This window comes from Chenopodium quinoa, unplaced genomic scaffold, assembly GCF_001683475.1.
Source record: "Chenopodium quinoa cultivar QQ74 unplaced genomic scaffold, ASM168347v1, whole genome shotgun sequence".
Classification (NCBI taxonomy): domain Eukaryota; kingdom Viridiplantae; phylum Streptophyta; class Magnoliopsida; order Caryophyllales; family Amaranthaceae; genus Chenopodium; species Chenopodium quinoa.
This window is the reverse complement of record NW_018744093.1, coordinates 2,711,869-2,733,909: the sequence shown is the minus strand read 5'-3', so window position 1 is coordinate 2,733,909 and position 22,041 is coordinate 2,711,869. Positions and strand designations below refer to the sequence as shown.

At 39.4% G+C, this 22,041-nt stretch overlaps 1 protein-coding gene across 1 annotated transcript; it reads left to right on the top strand.

Annotated features, from left to right (window-relative positions):
* Positions 1–17,967: 17,967 nt before the first annotated feature.
* On the top strand, positions 17,968–18,792 carry LOC110692217. The gene is made up of 3 exons (XM_021869217.1): positions 17,968–18,096; positions 18,205–18,261; positions 18,430–18,792. Exons 1-3 carry the CDS (start codon positions 17,968–17,970, stop codon positions 18,790–18,792), a joined length of 549 nt encoding a protein of 182 aa, XP_021724909.1.
* Positions 18,793–22,041: the final 3,249 nt, after the last annotated feature.

The window sequence follows — 22,041 nt, the reverse complement described above, 5'->3', positions numbered from 1 at the left end:
AAACCACCAATTAGCCACCTTGACCCTGGTGCAGCTCACAATAACCACCTTACACACCACCGCACTAACCAGCCACATACCACCATCACTACCAGCCGCGCACCTCAGCAGCAAGCGTAACAGCAACCACAAATTTCTCGCCACCGAGACACCAAACAATGGATTGCGCAAGAGCCTCCACTCTACCACCACCATTCGACTTCCCATCCACCTGCAATCAACAATTTGGCCACCAAAAATTACATTTTCGGTCTCCAATTGCAGCAATTTGGCATTTAACATCTTCAATATTCGACTAATTGAAAACCCAGATGTAACACCCCCGAACTACACTTTAATAATAATAATAATAATAATAATAATAATAATAATAATAATAATAATAATAATAATAATAATAATAATAATGCAACTTTAGGGAGTAACTTGGGATATTACTGCCACATGATTACGTAAGGCTTAACAGAGACTTGTAGTGAAAGAAAAATACTTATCATTCATTATTATTAATAATAATATTTCAAAACATTACCGAAGTAATTAAAACACTTATTCTAGATCTCAACATTAAATTGAACTACGCCTGCTACAGGCGGATAGAGGTATATCCTGGTTGCTGTAGATTAATTCACCAAATGGGTTGAGGCAGAGGCGGTTAAGGGAATTAAGACAAAGGATGTCATCTCCTTCATCTGGAGAAACATCATCACCCGGTTTGGGGTACCTATGTCTATGGTCTTTGACAATGGCCCCCAGTTTGAAACGCCTACCCTCAAGAGCTGGTTGAGAGATTAAGGGATTTCACATTGTTTTGCATTAGTCGGCCGTCCCCAAGCAAATGGCCAAGTTGAAGCCTTCAACAAGCTCATCTCAGACGGCATTATAAAGAAAATTGAGAGGGCCGGCGGTTTATGGGCAGATGAGTTGCGTCATGTCGTATGGGCCATCAGAACAACTGAAAAAGGGGCAACCGGTGAAACCCGTTTCTCATGACATATGGCACTGAAATCGTCCTGCCTATTGAGCACTACGAGATAATACTTCGAATCATGCTCTATGATGAAGAGGCCAACTGGGAGGCCATGTGTCTAGCATTAGATTCAATCCCGGAGCGCAGGGGCAATGCCGCCTTGCGTCATGAGATTTATCGTCTAAGAATGACTAGAGCCTACAACAAAAGAGTGCATAAACGGCCCCTAAAAGTGGGGGAATTTGTGTTGCGAAAAATGGAGGCAACCGATAGGGCCAATGAGCAAGGAAAGCTGATTCCTAATTGGGAAGGCCCCTACCGGATCTATGAGGAAGTTAGAGGCGGCACCTACCGCCTGGAGACACCAGACGGTAGGCAGCTAGCCAGAACTTGGAATGTAGATAACTTGAAAAAGTACTACTTCTGAGATTTGTGTAATTTTTGTCAATAAAGTATATCAATGAAAAGGTAACTTTGTTTGCAAAACGTTTTATTTGCTTTCTGTATATGTAAACCGTTTGTGCAATGCGCAAACGAGTGCGCTTGATTTTTTACATCTGCTCCCACATAGCAACATTAAGCTAAGTCCAAGGACCAAGAGGCTGGGTTTTTCTTTTATGAACAACCTCAGGAGGCCAATGGCCAGATATTACAGCTAAGTGCCTATTCCTTCTGTAGGCACCCGGCGACACCTCATTCGGGTGAATTCGTTGAAGAGAGCATCTCCCATATGGGTGGTACATTGCTTTATAAACGAAAATTCAAGCGGCCTAACAGAGTGTCTAGATTAAGATAATTCAACCATTTGAAAGATTAATTGAAGCCTTGACAGCTTGCCTCCCGTCTGCTCCAATGCAGTCAGAGACTGTTGTTTTGGTTGTATAAAACCGTATGTTGCTTAAAGGCACCACAGACGGCTAATTTGAAGACTTAAGCCTAACCTTAGTGGCTAAGTCGTTTCTGTTTCAAAGTACCTACACACGGTCTATGCTCGTCTGTTTAACATTGAACTATCTGCTAGGGTATGGGCAATATGCGGATAACAACCGCTTGCTAGTTATGATGACTGTCATAACTAACTGGCCAAAACTGATTTACAAGGTAAATCACAGTCAGTGTTTTCCAGTCTCTCTATCTTAGAATAGATCAGACTTGGTCAAAGAGCCATTTGAGCATTATCCCGGATGTTTGGTAAACGAATGTCTGCCCAGTTTAAGTTCGATACTAATCAACCAAGCATACATCCGTCCAGGGGCAAATATATCTAGAACATCCAATGACCGCATGGAAACAGCTACTTAGCAAAAATTAGAAAAAAATACAACATGTGAAAATTCAACGAAATTGTAAAAAAATCGAAATCAAATTTGCAAAACTGACACAGTCGGCAAATGATCATTAATTAAATCCGTCTAGAAGGCCGGGAGCAAATTTTTGACCGGATGAACACCCGGGAAATAAGAATATTGTTAAAATCACAAGAAGACACACGGCACGCAGGCCGGGAGAAGGGAATAAAAATAAAAATAAGCTTAAGCCTGAGGAGCCGGGGGAGGCGCGTCTTCGGCGGCTGATTCTGGGGCAGGAGTCTCCTGATTTTCTGCTTGATTCTCCTCCTCCTCCCCATTAAAGCCCGCCTCAGCCTACATGGCCTCAATCTCCTTCTTTATCCAGTCCTCATACGGCTCGGGCTCCGGCTTGTTATCCTCCTTGGTCAGAATGGCAAGATCTGCATATTTATAGGCCAGTTCCCACACGACGTATTCCGTACCCGGATGCACTTAGGACCAAGCCATTCTCATACGGTTTTCGCAGTCTTGCTCATTCTCCTCGATGAGCCGGCTCTGCTCAGCATGAAGAGTGGCTTTAAAGTTTTTGCCGCCTCCTTATTCGAGCGTTCATTTTCGACTTTTAGGGAGGAGTTCTCTTTCTTGGTGCCCTTTAAAGATTCGGAGAGCCTCCCCCGTCTTCTTAAGCTCATCTTCAGAATTTTTGTCCGCCTCCTGAAGATTGAAGAGTTTGGTATTGACCTCATCGAGGGATTTTTGAAGCCGCTTGATGGAGTTCGCCTGTTGCATGATTTGACTTTTAGTTTCTAGTTCATGCACTATCATGGAATATTGAGCAACGTTATGGGTCTCAGACGCATCTCTTTTAACCCGTCTTACCTCCTCCTGCTTCCTAGTATAACTTTCTTTAGCCCCTCCACGCGCAACATTGTCTGCATGATCACAACCAAGGTTAGAAGATAAAAAAAAATGCATAAAAACACCAAGTTTAGTGATCATACAGCCAGGTTAGCCAGGACCTGGTCGGCATTGAAGGCATTAATCCCTGGGATTGCCTCCTTCTCCTCCTTTAGGATGGACTTCAGCATGGCCCTGGAGTATTGTTGTACATCCGGCCACCGGGGGGAGAGATCTGCACCAGAAAGAGACGGTGAGAAAGCTACATATGCTCCTCCTATAGATTGCCGGCTGCCAGAAGAATCTTCTGGCTGGAGGTGAGAGTGTGACTTTACCCGCATGGGTTTGCCAAGCACAAGAGAGTTGAAGGGATTGGCTGTACCTTGGGATATAATAACTACAGGGCCGCTTGTAGTTTTGGGTGGCTCTCCACCCTTCGATGCCTCAGAGGCATCCGCCTGTCTGTCTGTGAGATCGAATCCCAAGCTGGTGTTTTTAACGCTTTTGCCCCCAACAATCATGCAGCCTGGAACCGTCTAGGCAGAAGTCTTTTGAGACTTGTTAGGGACAGCAACCTCACCCCCCAGTCGTGGCCTGATCAACTTAATAAGACCGAGGCGCCTTGCTCCCATCCTGAATAAAAAATTGGGAGTCATTATATTCAACCGGCGTAAATTAAGACTGATGAATGCAAGAAAGGGAGTCACAGGCGTTTATACCTGGCTTTTAGCCGCTTGTGCAGCCTTCTTCTTTTTCGCATTCTCCTTGCGGAGTCTGCGGCGGATCGTGCAGGAGTCTTTCTCTCAGGCAGCATCCTTAAAGCATTTACTGCACAAAAGAGACCGTTTGATTAGACAATTACGCAAAAATTCACAAGTAAAAAAAAAAAGCGAAGGCGGCATAATAAGTGCCAGTTGCATCCGCAACATAGGTTTAGTAAACTGGGTGCTCAACCCGCAGGCAGAAAAGAAAGCCTCATCTCTCAAAAACTCGTGTTTGGGTACCCAATTCTTGGGTACACTTATTAGCTCACCAATTGAGAGGGTGGTGGTAGTAAGTTCAAAGAATCCCGCCTCTATGTTCCTCTAATAGTCCTCATCCAGGACCTCGGACAACTTACACTTCTGCCCTAGCAGACTCGGCTTCCGGTTGTAGGTCCTAAGTTCGAAGTTCTCTTGTTTTGTGGGGGCAAAGACCAGGTAGAAGAGGTTCTTCCAATCTGACAACTTAGACAGTTTGTCTAAGGTCATCAGGTATTTGGGGTAAGTGGTCAGAGTATACCATGCCCTCCACCCGCTTGGACTTCGACTTAGGTAGTGCATGTGGGCAAAGGCCTCCCAGCCGGGTTGGAGACCCTGCATTTCGCAAGCGGCGATGTAGCCTAAGATGTTAACCAAGAGTTTGGGGTTAACTGCCACACGCCAAGGCCATATCCTCTTAAGATGGCCTTTATTGTGTTGTGCAAAGGAAAGCGGAGACTGGCTAAAAAGGCTGCCTCATAGCAGCCGAAATACCCGTTTGCATTGCGTTGATTGTCTTCCCAAGCTATTGTACTCAGCTCAGGCAGAACCCGGATGATATACCCCGGTCCTAGAGGCCGTTTGAGGATAAAGTTTTCCAGGTGTCTTTCCATATTGGCCTAATCTCTGGCTGAGACCTGAATCTGGAGGGGATCACCCTTATTATTGTTAATAATTTAGAGTGTCGGAGTGGAGCGTTCGCTCTATGGAATTGCGATCGCGCCAGCTAGGCGCGACCCGAGACAAAACCTCGATGAGTTTCTGGAAAATCTGGAAAAGTTTGGAGGCGCGCCCGCGTCATGACATGGCGCGACCCGCGCCCAAACCGCGCATAAATTGCGCTAACTTTCTGGAAAAATTGAAGTTTTAAGCAAAGAAGGAGGCGCGCCCGCGCAAGCTGGTGGCGCGCCCGCGCCTCTTCGCTCGCGCCCGCGCTTCTTGCCGTTTTGCGGTTTTATACGATGGTTGATTCTATTTTATATGGAATGAGTTTTTTCGAAAGGAAGAACACAGAACTTTTCTCTGTTATTCTCCCTAAGTAATTCTCCATTATTCTCTCAAAAATCTTGCAAACTTTTGTGAGAGATCTTCTTTATTTTTGTCTTCTTTGTGAATTATTCATCATCAATTTGTTTCTTAGTGCAAAGAACAATTGGGCTGACTTTTGTATCTCAGAGAGTATTTCCAGATCAAACCCAAGCACCATTGTGGGGGAAATTGAACTCTTTAGGAATGTATTCATACGCCTAAGTCAGTGTATCAAGGATTGAGACTCAAGTGGTCACCGGTTTTCTCATGTTCATGTTGGATGTAATAGCTTGGAGTAGAGGCGAGTAAATTATCTTTCACAACTAGTGTTTTTTATTGTGTTTTTCTGTAATACTTTAATAAATTGGTGTTTGGTTGTAATACATTGAATTGTATTTGGATTTTTGTATAATTCATTATCAATTATACATAGTTAGGTTTTGTTCCCACAATTGTTATAGTAGTTCTTGTTTTAGAATTACTTGAAAACCTAACAATTCTTCCAAGTGGGCCTTCCTCTTCCTCACTATCTACAACTGGTGTAAGATAGCTGTTGCTGCTACTTTGCTCAGACCTTGACCTAGAGGCGGCCTCACTGTTGTTTCCCTCATTGGAGGGTTCTCCCCTTTCAGCTTCAGAGATAGAGGCGACATCTTCACCGCCTCCATTATCAGACCCCAAAATTCCATTGCTAGGGGTGCTTGGGGTACCTCTAAGAGATTCCCTTGTCATCTCAGTCTGACCCATCTCAGGCGGCCCTTCTTCGGAGCTTTTTCCTTTATACTCCGGGTCTACAACCGTCTTTCTAGTTTGAGCCATAGTGTCCTGCACAGACACGGAGATGGTCGGATTAGGAGATGGACAAGGGGAATCCTAGTACCCAGAGGCGGCTCCCCCAGTCATAGACTCAGCCGTACCAGGGGACCGGTTGCCCTCTAAATCGTGGTGTGCCGTGTGTGTATTTGATGAATCCATTTATTTTTATAAACGAAAATACATGAAAGAGTTGAGGGAGGTAGAGACGGTACCTCAAAAATAAGCTGAAAAAACAAAGGGTCAACCGGCTGAATTAACAGGCGAAAATCAGATGATGGCTTGCAAGGGGCACAGACGCTTGACCGGATGTACCCTATGTGAAAGCAGGTGTATTTGCTGGGGGGTACCCGAGCGATTTTTTGAAGTTTGAACTAGTTGACGCACAGACGATATACCCGTATGTGCCTTTGGAAATTAAAGAGATTGCTTGTAAATCCCTCAGACGGTTTTCAAGAAGCTATGTCGTCTGACAATCACAGGCGGCGCCTTACTGGATATGGTTAAAGGCAAGAGCAGGCGGGTTTTTCACTACAATTCTCTCTAGAAGCCGGCAGACTCTCTCTCTTTCTAAACTTAAGAAAATGTCGAAATGAGGGGGGTGAACGGCTATAGAAAGGAGGGTAATGAGAAGGGTCATCCCAGCAAACTCCCCTGGAAGGCAAACGGTTATTGCCGTCAGCCAATGATCGAGTGACAAGTGTCACAGATGCCACGTGGCCTGCCACGTCACATCTGTAAGGGGCAAATGTTTAGGGTAAAAATACCCTATGCCACGTGGACCAATCAGTGTGGGACACGTGTTACCTTAAGAGTGGTTCATAAGAACCAATCCCTTTTGGACACGTGGCACATACTTCCAGACCCTATAAATAGGGAGATGTTTCCCAATTGAAAACCATTCACATTCAATACCAACTAACCGAGCATATTAATTGCAGATCATTTACTCCCGATTTCGCAATTCTATAAGATTCTTAACTTCCGCATTTATTATAGACTCCACTCCGGTTCTAACTTGATCGTTTGAGGCGGAACTCCCCCAACTGGAGTCTCCGTTGTTTTGTAGGTACAGACGTCCGGCTTCCAGTCTTGGTGTTGTAACTCTCCCGAAGGACACTAAAAACCCCGAAACAAGCATTGCATAAAGGTTTTAGAGTTGCAACAAATATTTGATGTGCCTAGTACGTACATATTAGATAGTTGGCACAAAGATATCTTTCAAAAGCATACTAGAGTTAAAGTTTCGTTCCATGACCCAACAAAAACTGCTAACATAGTTCGTTATGACAAGATGATGGTTGTGTTTGAACCCATATCATGTCTAGAAAGTGACAAGGACGAGACTATGATCATGGTAATGGAAGCTCTGAAAGAATTGGAGATGAAAGTGAAGGAGAAAACTACTCCTGCCCTTCCAGTGAGTAGTGTTGGGGAGACGGGGTTTAAAGCCACCCCTTCCAGTGTAAACAAGAAGTCTTTGACGATAGCAACCACGTCTTTGGTTGGTCGGAGCGAGGTGAAAGGTGGTGTTGCTGCGCTTGAGTCTAGGCAACCCGTGGAACGATTTCAACGTGATGACATTGTTCTTGCTCCCATTAAGGATCCTCCTAGCAAGAGGGGTCTTGGCTGTGTTTGCTCCACTAGATTTATGACAACATCTGAGGAGGTCACAAGGCAGAGGGAGTTGCGTAAGAAAAAATATGAGGAAAAGCGGGCTCACGAAAAATAGCCAAACAAAAGGCAATTGACAAACAAATGAGCACTAAATGCATTGGTCCTTCAGGTGGAAATAGATTGTTACAGGTACTATCAGTCCAAATCCGTTCTCTAACTTATTTTTTGTGTGTTTGTTCACTATTTTATTGAATTGTATATGTTATTCTAAGCCTAGGTAAGTGAAGATTCCGTTGGCAATGAATCATACTTAAGAAGGGGAGAAATCCAATTGGTAAGCTATGTTAATATATGTCGTATAAGTACTGTTTTAGTATTATAATTTACAGTAACAAATGTGTTTTGCGTGCAATATATTTTGTAGGCTGCTTTGCAACAATCTTTAGCTGTGGAGGATGACCAAACTATGCAGGTTGACTTCACGCAAAGAAAGTGTGCCAATAATGAAGGAGATGAGTTGATAAAATCAAATAATGAAGACATGTATTACGTACAAGATGAATTCATATAATGAAATGGTGTGCAGTGGGGTTAATCATTAATTAGTTGAAGTTGAAGTCGCAGACCTGTTGTGATAATTTATCATTAACTAGTTTATCAGTGATTACTTCAAACCAATATGAATTCGAAGTCAGAGACTTGTTGTGATATTGAAGTTTAGTACTGTGATTGTTAAATATTGTTTTAATTTTGTTATTGTTAACCATTGAAGGTCAATGGATGAATCGTATATTCAAACCCTTAACTGATTTAATATGAACATATAAAACAATGACAATAATACAAACACACAACAATTACTAAGGAGAGAATTGCAATAATAATTAAACAATGACAAACAAATTACAATTTCACATTACAATCCAACAATTACTAAATACGTGGTTGGGATTGGGCCAAGTATAATGGTAGAATATGGACTAACATTTACATTATTTGGCCCAAACTAATATTATAATATTAAGCATAAGAATATTATAAGATTATTATAAAAATATTATATGATTATTATAAAAAAAATTAACCACATTGACAATAATATCCATATAATGACAATAACTAAGAAGAAACTGACAATATCCACATGGTTTGTCGGGGTTTTAATCAGCTGAGGCGAGCCATACTACCTTGTTCATGTTCAAATCCATCTAATTTAGGCGAGTCCAAGCATGATCCCGGGCTTTCAAGAAAGCTCAAAAATCTGTTCATACTCGGCTCATTTACTACTCTATGTGTTCGCGAACGATTCGTGGACGGTTGAATCCTGCATTTCATGAACGAGCTTAATAATAAACGAGCTTTGTAACCTCAATATCTCAGAATTAAATTAAATGTGTCATATATACATAACAATTACATTAACACTTATGAATAATTCATTAATTCATGAATATAAATAAACGGTAGTTCCCAAACATAAATAAACAATTTGTTAATCAACGAGCATATCTATGGTCGTGTTGAAGTTCATTTATTAAACGAGCTTCAAAATTTGCTCAACCTCGGCTCATTTATCAAATAAACTAACTAGAACGAGCTTGAACCAAGCTTAAACCCAAATAGTTCAGACGACGTTCATTTACACCCTTATTGGTTTCAGGTTAATTTTCATAGGGTAAGGGGTTTAGGGTTTGGTGTTTGGGCTTTATGAGCAATGGGGCTTGGGTTTAGTGGTATATACTAGTTGTCATATTTTAGTTTTTATTGGCATTGTCAAAAGATTTATTGGCTTTTCATAATTTTTTTAATTATATAATAGTTTTTATTGTCATATAATAGTTTTTAATGTCAATATAAAAATAGTGATCTATTAATAACAAAACCCAATTAATCCTACACTTGCCTTCATGAAAAATGAAAACACGTCTTATTGAGGGTGTTTAGGGGTTTAACATTTAGGGTTAAGGAAGGGTTTGGGGTTTGGGGTTTTGTAGTTTGGGTTATTAGCAGCGTTGGGGCTTGGATTTAGAAGTTTAGGTTTATGGTCATATTGTAAATTTTATTGTCATTGTTTTTATCTTTATTGTCATTTAATTTATTTTTAATGTAAATTATTTGTTATTGTTGTTAGTAGGATAGAGTATAGTATTTTATTGTCCTATTGCCTTGTATTATTGTCATATGAATATTTTTTTACAATCGGTTGATGACCTATTAACATTAAGATCACATTATTAGAGTAATGTGTTGTTGACATTTATTGATCATATTTTTTAATTTTGGAATAACTATATTAAACTATGAAGTTGTTAAAATATGAATTGACTAAATGGGTCTTCAATTATCTCGATTTGAGTGTTGTATTTTTTAACTATATAAATTGTTCGAGTAAGGTTTTGGGGGTCATTTAGGGCCTTTTATGGGTCCTAATTAAGCGTTTTGCATGTAAATTCCCCGTTTTTCCTGTTAGATTGTTAAAATTACAAAACGGGACATTTATTAAAATAAGCCTCAAAATCTTACCCGAGCAATAGTCATCACGAAAATCAAGAAACAAACGTTATTTTGATAAATTAAAAAAAATTATAAAATGAACCAATCACATCGTGTCATTTGTAATCCTTATTGAATTGACTCGAGCTAATTGAAAGTCAAAAAAATTTAACAATCCTAATTGAAAGTTAAATGCTATCTGCAATCCTAATTGAATCTTTTGAAAATCAAATCCCAATTAACAATCCTAATTGAAAAGTCAAATCCTAATTGAATTTAATTGAAAAGTCAAATCCAATTAACAATCCTAATTGAATATAATTGAAAGTGAAATGCATTTTACAATCCTAATTGAAAGTCAAATCCTATTAATAATCCTTATTGAATCTAATTCAAAGTCAAATCCAATTAACAATCCTAATATAATCTAATTCAAGGTCAAATCTAATTACAATCATAATTGAATCTAATCGAAAAATCAAATCGAATTAACAGTCCTTATTGAATCTAATTCAAAGTCAAATCCAATTATCAATCCTAATTGAATGATTTGAATCAACTACATTTACCAAATCTTAGTTGAATCTAATTGAATGTCAAATCCAATGAACAATCCTAATTGAATCTAATTGAAAGTCAAATGCATTTAACAATCCTATTCGAATCTAATTAAAATTCAAATGCATTTAACAATCCTATTTGAATCTAATTTAAAGTTAAATCTAATTAACAAATCTAATTGAATCTAATTTTAACTGTTATTTTCATAATTCAAATACTTGTTGTCAAGTTGTATGTGAAGTACAGTCCAATTCTCTTTTTTATTCACAGTATGTTATTGTCATTATAGATTTTTTTTTTTTTTTTTGTGTGTGTGTGTGTGTGTCTAAAGTCTACTATTACTGTCAAACCATTACGCTTTATAATTAAGATCAAATGTCAAACCTTTAAACTTTCTTTTTTTCTTCATAATTAGAGTTATCTCACTAATAAGTGATATCATATTCCTCCCATGTCCTAATTTGCTAAGTTGTCCCTCCCCTTATTATTCTAATCCGACATATTCTTTTTCCCTCCGAGTCCATCATCAATATTTTGGGCTCTTGAGCTGAATCTATGTAGCTCTTCAAGGATAAAGTTGATTGGTTCCTTTATGTTATTGAATGAATGTGATTGGTCTATTTTGGGAGGTTTGGATTGATGACATGGACTTTTCTCTTTTTCTTTTTTCACCATATAATAGTCCCACATGCTTTTTACTTCTAATAGTTTATTTTAATACGAAGTATATAAATAAGAATTACATCTTAATTACTTAAAAACTTAAGAATTACATTAGCACTTGTGAATAAATCAATAATTCATGAATATAAATAAACAAGTAGTCCCAAACATAAATAAACGAACATGTCTATGGTGGTGTTGAAGTTCATTTATTAAACGAGCTTTAAATTTTGCTCAAACTCGACTCATTTATAAAAAAAAACTAACATGAACGAGTTTCAAGCGAGCTTAAACCCGAGTACTTCATTGATGGATGTGGTTAATTTGGGTTGGGGTTGGGGGTTTAGGGTTTAGGGATTGGGTTTAGGGTTTGGTGTTTTGGATTTATGAGCAATGGGCCTTGGGTTTAGTGGTATATACAAATTGTCGTTATTTTGTTTTTATTGTCATTGTTAAATTATTTATTGTCTTAGTCTACTTAAATATGCTAATTATCATATTGTTATATGTTATTGTCATAAATTAAATAGTTATTGCCTTTATTATAAAGTTATTGTCAAATACAATAGGAACTATTATTTTTCAACAACCGTTGTATTCAAATTAAATTCTTAAGTGCTTTTTGTTTTTACGATTTTGTTTTTGTCAATTTGTTTATACGTGTTGTCACAATGTCACTGTTCAATATGAAATAAGTGTAATTATTTTAAGTTGTTCAAGGTGATATGCATCAATTTTTCTTTAGAATTTTTTGTTTTTAGTGAAATGTTGTGCATTCTTGTGATATTAGTAAAAAATGAATGATCGATATAATACTGACATTGAATTTATTTGGATGTTTGCACTAGTAGAAAATAGTAAATTGGAAGCGGTTCAAAACCATAATTGGAAGCGGTTTTTGAACCGCTTTCCATTAGGGGGCTTCCCATTGTCTCTTTAAATGGGAAGCGGTTCAAACCGCTTCCAATTTGATTGGAATGGGAAGCGGCTATATGCTGAACCGCTGCCTATTGTGAATTTAAAAAATAAAAAAAAATAACCGAAATTAAGACACAAAATATAAAACATATGTATAAAAATTTATATTTCCATTAATAATTAATTTTAATATTATTACATTATAATTCACCACCAAAAAAAATTACAACCAAAATCACCACTACCCTATTCCGCCACCACCGCAGTCAAAGCCACCAGCCCGCCACCAGCCGACGCCAGCAATTAACGCATTTAACAGAAGCCAGCAGCCCACCACCGCAACTGACGCCAGCAGCCCACCACCACAACCGACGCCACCTCGCATCCAACAAAAATCAAAATTAAATTGAAATACTTGGACAACAAATTAATAAAAAACATGAACATTTTTATCTACAATCAACAAAAAAAAATATTGTTGCTCGATTTTTCCCAGAACCCAGAAATCCCTACGAACCCAGAAAAACCCAAAACCCCCAGCCTGCATCCACGGCTTTCCCACCTCCACCCCTGTCCACCACTACGCCACCCCCAGCCTGCATCCACGCCCTTTCTCACCTCCACCTCTGTCCACCACTACGCCACCCCCACCCATAACCATACCCTGAACCCACCAACTCCACCCACCCTAACCCACAATCCAAACCATCCTAACCACCGAATACCCAAACCAGCCCACCACCACAACCCTAAAACCACTAACAACCACCAAAATTCACCACTTGAAAACCAAAAAATAAAATAAATATATTTAAAAAAAAACTAAATTGAAAACAAAAGAAAAAAAAATCTAGATCTACAACACTAACCTGCTCGGATTTTTGCTCGGATTTTGCTCGTTTTTTCCTCGGATTTTTGCCGGTGATAAGAGGAGAGAGAAAACAAAGGGAGGCTTAAGAAAGGAGAAGGAAAGAGCAGAAAGAGAATGAAGGAGATGGAGAGAGGAGAGGAGTAAGAAATGACGGAAGAAGGGGCGTGAGAAAAGGGGAGAGAGGAGAGAGAAGAAGAAGGGGTGTGAGAAAAGGGGGGAGAGGAGAGAGAAGAAGAAGGGGCGTGAGAAATAAGGGGGGAGAGAAGAAATAAGGGAGCTGAGAGAGGGGTCAGTGTTTTTTTTTTGGGGGAATGGGGAGCGGTTTACCTCCAAACCGCTTCTAATTACAATATTTAGAAGCGGTTCAAACCAAACCGCTTCCAATTCTCCTCTTTTTTTTTCCCAGGTTTTTGTATGAAATTGGAAGCGGATTCCAATAACCGCTTCTAATTAGTGGCTTCCCATTACCTATTTTCTACTAGTGTTGTGCTGAGTAATGCGATGGAATAATTACAGATTTTGGATATTTATATATGTAGTACATTTGATATGCTTTGGTCATGTACAAATACCACAATGGCTAAATATGTAGCCAGTTTTACTGTTCCTTTTAAAGTTGAACGTTCAAAAAAACTGGTGTGCAATTTAATGTCATTATAGTAGTATGTGTATAGTTAGTTTATGTTTCTTCTAATTGTGTTTGTCAATTTTTATGCAGCGACTTCCTTGTGGTTTTAAAGACATGTTAGATGATGGGTTTTTAAACATTGAAATAATCATCATTTGTAGTCAGGAAAGCGGGTATGCTAGTCTAGTGCATGAGGAATGTGGTAGTGGCTGGGAAATTATATTGACTGTGGGTGGTCAGATTTTGTTTACGATAAAGATGTAGTTGTGGGAGACCGGTTAGTGTTCACTTACACCGGAGGTAGCACGTTCTACGTAAAAATCTTTAACTCTAATGGAGTAGAAAAAAATAAATGGGCCTACATCAGTGGAGATCTTCATGTACCTAGAAGACGGGGTCGAAAGTCAGCTCTTGAGAGTTCTTCAAAGAAGATGATTGAAACTAATGTTGTTCTTGATATTATTGCTACCACTTGTGGCTTACCAAATTTTGGGTTTTCATTTCTTGAAAATTACCGTAACAAAAGAATTATTGTATGTTGCATTTGTAGTTCATTTTAGCTACAGGAATTTGTCATGTTTACTCAGTTTTACTAATGCCAACTATTTTATTTTGCAGAATGTCGCATTGTGCTAAACAATATTTTGATAGATACCCACAGTCAACTGATGTTATCGTACAAGCAGGTAAAACACAAGTCGAGGCTTAGCTTAAGATTGTGAGGACATGCAATGTCATTACTCAGTGTACTATAAGAAATGGTGTGAGTGCTTTGATGGAGCGTTATTGAGTTCAAGAAAGTGCTCTTATTAAGTACATAAAAGGGCCTCCTATAATATTTCACATTCATTTAGTACAAATGTAAGTGCAAATGTAAGTGCTAATGACAGTGATGTGCGAATCGCATGTGTTAAGAATTTACACGTAGTATCATGTAATAATAACAATTTCCTGCACTTAGTAACATGTAATAATACGCACTTTACTTCCTACACGTAGTATCATTACAATAAAATTTCCTTTTCTACGGCGTAAATAATAACATTTTCCTGCACTTGGTAACATGTAATAATATGCAGACTTTACTTCCTGCACTTCTTGCAATGGAACAAAAGAACATGATACCATTGAGGACATGTTAATTTCTGAATGAAGTTGATTTCATAAATGTGCTAACACATTTGCTGTAATTGCTATTGTTTCCGTGAACTTTTACCCTATATTGACACTCAAAATGCTATATCAATATCCAAAAATCCAAAATATTAGTCATACATCGATATCCAAAATGTAAGTGATATGTCGATATCCAAAGATATACACCAAACTATAGTGTTTCCATCTTGGTTAGACACATAAGTCTTTAATCAACTCTTGTACATATGCCCTGGCTTCGTTGAATTCTGACATGACGTCTTCACACAACAGCCATGCTCTCTCATATGCCATATCACTTACCTGAGTCCATTTATTTACATACAAATTTGCATTCTATAGTGAAAATGATTTTTAGGAAGAAATGTAATCTAACCTCTTCCATCTCGGTTATGAAGCTCTGCGCATTTCTCTTAATAGCCATTAACATATGTATTCCACAACTATGGCTGTAATAACATAACACACAACTGAGAACACAATTGAGTACAGCCATAATACGTCACATTTGTAATATCGAACTTACATATCTCTGAGGGGCCATATGCAGAGCTCTTCGGGGCCAACGCAAAATGGTGTCCTTTCGCCATCCACTGTCCAATACCTGGAATGCTATATCCATTGCGATGGCCTAATAAAAAATCCATTAGATTGATGAGAGGAGCGTAACCATAGGTTTAAAACGAAAACTATCCATAAATCATTCACATTGCCTTACCATCTTTAGCACATCAACACGATTGACTTCTAATGATTTTGTTGTATTTAAAGAATCCATAACTAAAATCTCTTCCCTATTTAGGGAAAATGCAACACAGAATCAGTGGGAAGTTCGAAGGACTGGAACAAAAACCTATTATCAACCAATTAACAAACCAATAAGCAATAAATAAGTAAAAAAAAAAAAAATTCAACTACAACTTGTTTGAATAGGCTGTTGAATTAGTAAGATTTTACCACATATACTCTGTTTAGAGGGGTGCCTTTCATATGGGTACTGTATGACTTTGCTATCCTCTGCATATCAATCTCACGACCCCTTGTGTTTTGGACCAATATCTACATAACACAGTATACTCACTTAAATAGGCAATATCCATACTTATAGTGAAAGTATTTAACAAAAGAATTTACAGCTGTAGTAAAAAGAAGTTATGTTACCGCAAACGAGGGGGTCAAGCATGAATCTCCTGCTGTGATCACCAAATTGTTTCTCCCAAACCTTTTCATATAGTTTAGAACATACCCTCACATACTGCAAAAAAATAATCAACCTATTAAACCACATGACATTTGATACGTATTCAATCGTTATAAAGATCTCTTTATAAAAGAACTAATCAAACCTAACCTGGTCAATAACCATGCCATTCTGATGGACTATTAACCCACAGTAACCAAGCTTAGCATATTCTCCCCCGCATTTGAGGAATGTGTGTTCAGACCTGTAACAGCGTAGAACCAAACTTATATCAAAGTTTATATTAAAATAGATTGCATATTACGTGTGTGTTCTACCGTTTAACATTGAATAATAATCACTCATGTTGTGAGAACCTTGGTGAAGATTTTGAGTTGTCCATCACATACTGAAAAAGAGGTTCAAAATACCTCCTTATACACTTTGGACTCCAAGTTCTTACGTACGAGGCTTCTAATAAAGCAGGAGCCAGCTTCCTTCATTTTTTGCTTCTCTCCGTTTTCCTTCTCAGCATTTGCTGTTGAGCTTTGGTCACCTTCTGATGCGGAGTTACATGTTCCTCTTCAGACGAGTAACTAATGTACTTGTCTACTTCTCTCGGTTCTGGAACCTCACCTACACCTACTTCAGTCGTTCCTTTTTAACAGCTTTGGTGTTATAACTGCAGCTTGTCCGCTACAAGAAGATAGCAATATAAGAATCTCAACATTCAACTATAGACCAACACCAGCCATAGCACAACACAAGATGTAAAGCTCATCAACTTTCAACATTTCATCTATAAAAAGGGTTGTTTGGTTAACTGTTTAGTGTTTACAATATGCCCTTAATTATCATGAATCATAAACTCATAACCATGCAATTTCCAAAAGTATTCTTGATAAACATACAAGACTAAATTAGCCAATGGAAAAACTTCAACAAGACCTCAAAAATTCAAAATACATCTTCATACTTAAAAGAAACAAGTGGAATAGAGGAGGGTACCATCAATGGCGTACTTACACCTTTGGGCTGCTGACTAGTTTGAGCAGTCTTCAACTCAACACTTCCCCTACCACTAGGCGCCACTAGAATATCAGCAATATGTTTACCATCCAAGAGAGACTGCTTAAAACCTGTAGAAGCAGTTTGAGCTCCCTATTCCCGCTATTTGAGGAAATTTTCAAAGTCTTCAAGATTTAATGAATAATAGGATTCTAATGGCAACCCTCCCTCGGGTTTACTCAGCACATACTTTGTACCACTAGGACTGAACCCCACTTCCTGATCATTAGATGTGTACTTTATCGTAGACAATATTCGATCAACATCTATTTCATCATCTTCTTCAACATCTGGATCAACATTTATATCCATGTCTTCAACAACAACTCCATCAGCAACCTGTCAGTACAAGGCATAAGAATCAGATTACATGTATGGGACATAAGACTTGGCACAATAATTAATAATCATACCTATGTATCAACAAAGTATTATTGTCAATAGAATTGATACAGTATAGAATATTGTCAAAATAGTCACACACAAGTAAAATTTTATTGTCAGAGTTTATGCTCTGATTGTCAAAGTTGCATATAAAATATTCAAAAAAAATTTCACTAAATCACTCTGTCAACAAAGACAAAATTATTGTTAGAAATAATGTTGTGAGTGTCAAACTTTTACATAAAGTTTTATTGTCAAATTTTCAAAAAATCTTTCCAAAAAATCAAACTGTCAATAAAGAGTATCAAACAATTCTACCGCAACATTTACAACAACAAGGCTTAAACACTTGACAAAAATTGTATTTTGTAGCTTAGTAAGGAAAATCAGAGATAACCTACTGAAGGTCACCATGCACATGCTTCACCTGGGTAGGCTCCAGATGCATAGGGTTCCCTTGGTCAGGTTTGAGATTTGCACTCCTCTACAGGTTATGCCTGCTGATGCTGCTCATCAAGGACCTCACCCTTCTCAAGTAAAGGTATACCCTGCTCATCAGGGACAACCTTAGGGATAACTTCATGAATATGACCGTGCTTAGGTTCATGGACATCGTTGTCTAGCTCAGGGACCTCCTTCTATGGTTCAGGTTCTTTCGGAGTTTCATGGACCTCATGACCTTGGACCTCATGAGCTTGGTCATCATGTCCTTTACCTTGGTCATCATAGGCCTTAGGATTATCAACAGGCTGCAACTTAGATGCCTGCACATCATCATTCTTAGGCTCCTTCTCATCCCCAGTGAGGAATTCATCCTCCCCTGTTTGATATTCGTCATCATTTGCATCATGAAATTGTTGAGCCTCACCATCAGTCTGACCATCTTGGTGAGCCTCTTCATCAAGGTGGGAATGCTGATGATCTTGGTGATGATGTTGGTGATGAGGCTAATTATGGTCAAGATGCAACTGGTGGTGTTCTTGTTGATGCTCAAGATGCTGATGGTGTTCATGTTCATGCTGCAACTGGTGGTCTTCATGTTTATGCTCATGCTGCTGATGGTGATGGTCAGGATGATGGTCATGATGATGGTCAGGCTAAGGGTCATCATGCACATCAGCAACAGTCTGAGTATCATGCTGATTGTCATGATGATGGTCAGTCTGAACATCAGCATCAGTCTGAGCATCATGCTGATGTTCATGATGCTGACCTTGGTGATCCGTATTGGTTGTAGTTGCTTCATCCCTTTCTTGAACTTTTAAAACAAAAAATAATTCCTTGGATCTTATCTTATATTCACATCTAAGATTCAAGACTTAAAGAGTAAAGAGTAAAGACTAAAGAATAAAGACTTAAATATTGTGTGTGGTCAATTTGTGTTTTGAAAATGCCCTTGGACATTACCTTTATTGCTTGTTTTACTCATGCATTTTCTGCCATCCTTTTTGGTTGCCTTAGTATTCGGTAACTGTGTTCCTCCAACTCCATCGGTTTCCGTTAAAACAAGAGTAAAATAACACATGAATAACTTAATGAACATTACCTATACTTAATGAACATGTCAACATTACCTAACTTATTTGGATATATTAAATACATTACCTATACTTTTTTTTTCCTATCACAAGGAGCCACATCGGTTGTAGCAGTCCTCCTCCCTTTAACATTTTGTTATCTCAATCTCAAGTCCTCCTCATCAATGTCAAGAACATCCTCTTCATCTTCACTCGAATCGTACCACTTTCTCCTTCTTCTACAAGGGAGTTCATCCGGCGCGAGATTTGGATGCTTACCTTTCCCGTATGCTATATTCAAACACTAAATAACATACCATACACCATAAATAAGTAAAAATTACCATCATGTATTAATTCAAAATCAGCAGTAAAAACCTTGACAAATACTTACCCCTAACTTTCTATAATCACCAGTCTCTAACTTGTCGTCTCTGGCTGCTTTGTTCATCTTTTCTCTCATCCAAGCTTTTATCCTCGACAAACCCTCCACTTCATTGGAGTCCTGTCTAACCTATCCAAGTACAAAACCTGCATTTTCACCCATACACATACATTATAAACCAATGTTTGGAATACAAAATACAAAATAAAATCCCCAAACCAATTTTACTTTAACCGATGGAAAGTGGTTGAACAAAGGACATTCAACATATACATCAAAAACACGTTCCTAAACTCGCTCTCATCATCGCAAGGAGCCTCCACAGCTTCTAGAATAGTCTTCAACCCTGTTCTTTTGAGTTGTTCTGCTTTACTCTGCCCTGCTCTGCTCTGCTCTACTCTGCTGTGCTCTGCCCTGACCTGCTCTACTCTTCTTAAAAATAATAATAATTAATATTTAACAAACATAATAATAATAATTATTAATATTTAATAATAATAACTAATATTTATAGATAATTATTTCGGGGCTTTCTGATGTGTCCTGCGGGAGAGTTACAATTCCAAGAATGCCCTTCGACCGCCTGCACCTGCAAAACCACGAAGACTCCGGTTAGGTGGAGCTCCGCCTCCGACGATCAAGTTAGTGATGTACGGGAGGAAGAAAGTGTGTAAAAGAGGAATTACTTCTCGCGTAATGGGAGAATTCCGCAATTAAGATTGCTCGGTTTTAGTGTAAAATGTATTTATGATAGTATTGAATGCCAATTGATTGTAAATGAATAATTGAATCCCCATTAATGAGGACTCCCCCACTATTTATAGTGGGGAGCATTGGTTCCCCATTTAGGGTTCCTAGGACACGTGTCAGCAGGGGATTGGAGCCCTGCTGACCAATAGCCGGATGCCACGTGTCGCGCTGCCATTGGGCCACGTGGCTGGGGTAATTTTACCCCAAACATTTGCCCCTCTCAGGTGGTGACGTGGCAAGGTGCCACGTGGCACCTGAGAAGAGAGCTGACGAATATATATATATATATATATATATATATATATATATATATATATATTTATTTATTTTTTTTTATTTTTTTGAAACCCCTTCAAATTCTAACTGAAGGAAGAGGGAAAAGCAGAAGGGGAAGGGTCGCGCCCCTTCGCCTTCCGGGACAAACCCTATAAATAGGGGAGGAAGCACACGAAGCCTCATTTACAAACTTCGTGAAATTTCTCGAATTTTGAGAGCATCCGGCATTTCAGAGCATCCGGTACTTGAAATTCAGAGCACACGGAGACTTCATTGTTTTAAGAGAAGCTGGTTTTCAGACCGCCTGTGCAGTTGTAAGCAAGAAAAAGTTTTTCGAGAGGGTACCTCAGAGAACCCAGCCGGTATTCAAACCGCCTGTGTCTTCGCAAGCATCCCCAAGAAATTTCTTGAGGTTTTCAACCCTTTACTCTAGGTACCGTCTCTATTCTTTCTTGCTTTTCCATGTATTTCTGTTTGCGTCTTTTGCTTGCATTTTTCTTTACAAGTCCCATGGGTAGATGGACCCTTTATACCCGTACCCGGACCATAGTTGTGAACTCAGCCGGTCAATTAGTACAACTGAGTCTAGAACTGGATCTGCCGCCTCTAATCTTTGGAATTTCCCCTTTTCAACGCCTGTATCGACCGACTCCGTGTCTGTGCAGGACACCATGGCCAGAATTAGGGGAACAGCTATAGACCCCAATTACCGAGGCGGGGACTCGAACGAGTTATCGCCTGAAACTCAAGGCCCAGACGGGGAGGTTAAAGAACCATCCGGCGGTACCCCCGCCACCCCAAGTGATAGCATTCCGGGCTTCTACAACGAGGATACCTCCCCGACTGAGGAGGCTGAGCAGCCAGGAGCTGCCAATGAAGCTCCCAACTCCCCAGCCGGCTCCGATGACGGACGGGTTGAGAGCAGTAGCTCCAGCTACTTAACCGTATCAGAAGATAGTGAGGAAGCGGAGAGGCCTTCGTGGCAAAGCCGAAATGACCCTGTCATGATCGCCGTCTCCCTAAAGGACCGCGCCCTCATGCGGTCTTCACTTCTAGACTTTATTACCAGGCGACCTCTTGGTGAGGGGTACAAGATGATCGTGTCGGGGGAGTTCGGGACGGTTGTATGGGAAGATGACCAGCCCAACGCTAACAGCTGGTTTGGATGCTACGAAGCGGCTTTCCTAGCCGGCGTCCGCTTCCCCCTTCACCACACAATTAAGGCCATACTTAGGGGGTATGGCCTAGGCATTTGGCAACTCACCCCGAATTCTTGGGTGAACATTTTAGGGTACATCGCCGCCTGTGAGATGCAGGATCTCAACCCCGGATGGGAGGCGTTTGCCCATATGCACTATTTGAGCCGGAGCCCAGGCGGCTGGAGGGCCTGGTATACCTTGACTACTCACCCCAAATATATGATGACCTTGGACAAGCCGTCCAAGTGGTCGGACTGGAAGAACCGGTTCTACCTGGTTAAAGCTCCGTCTGAAGAGGAGAACAAGGAGTACCGGACCTACAACCGGAAGCCAAAGCTTTTGGGGCAGAAGTGCCGGCT

Excerpts from the sequence above, each read along its gene's own strand:
- LOC110692217 (XM_021869217.1), top strand. The coding sequence starts at position 17,968 with ATGCACATGCTTCACCTGGGTAGGCTCCAGATGCATAGGGTTCCCTTG. Across the intron at positions 18,097-18,204 it reads CTCACCCTTCTCAAGTAAAG|GTTCTTTCGGAGTTTCATGG; the intron begins GTATACCCTGCT and ends TCTATGGTTCAG. Across the intron at positions 18,262-18,429 it reads CTCATGAGCTTGGTCATCAT|TCTGACCATCTTGGTGAGCC; the intron begins GTCCTTTACCTT and ends CCTCACCATCAG.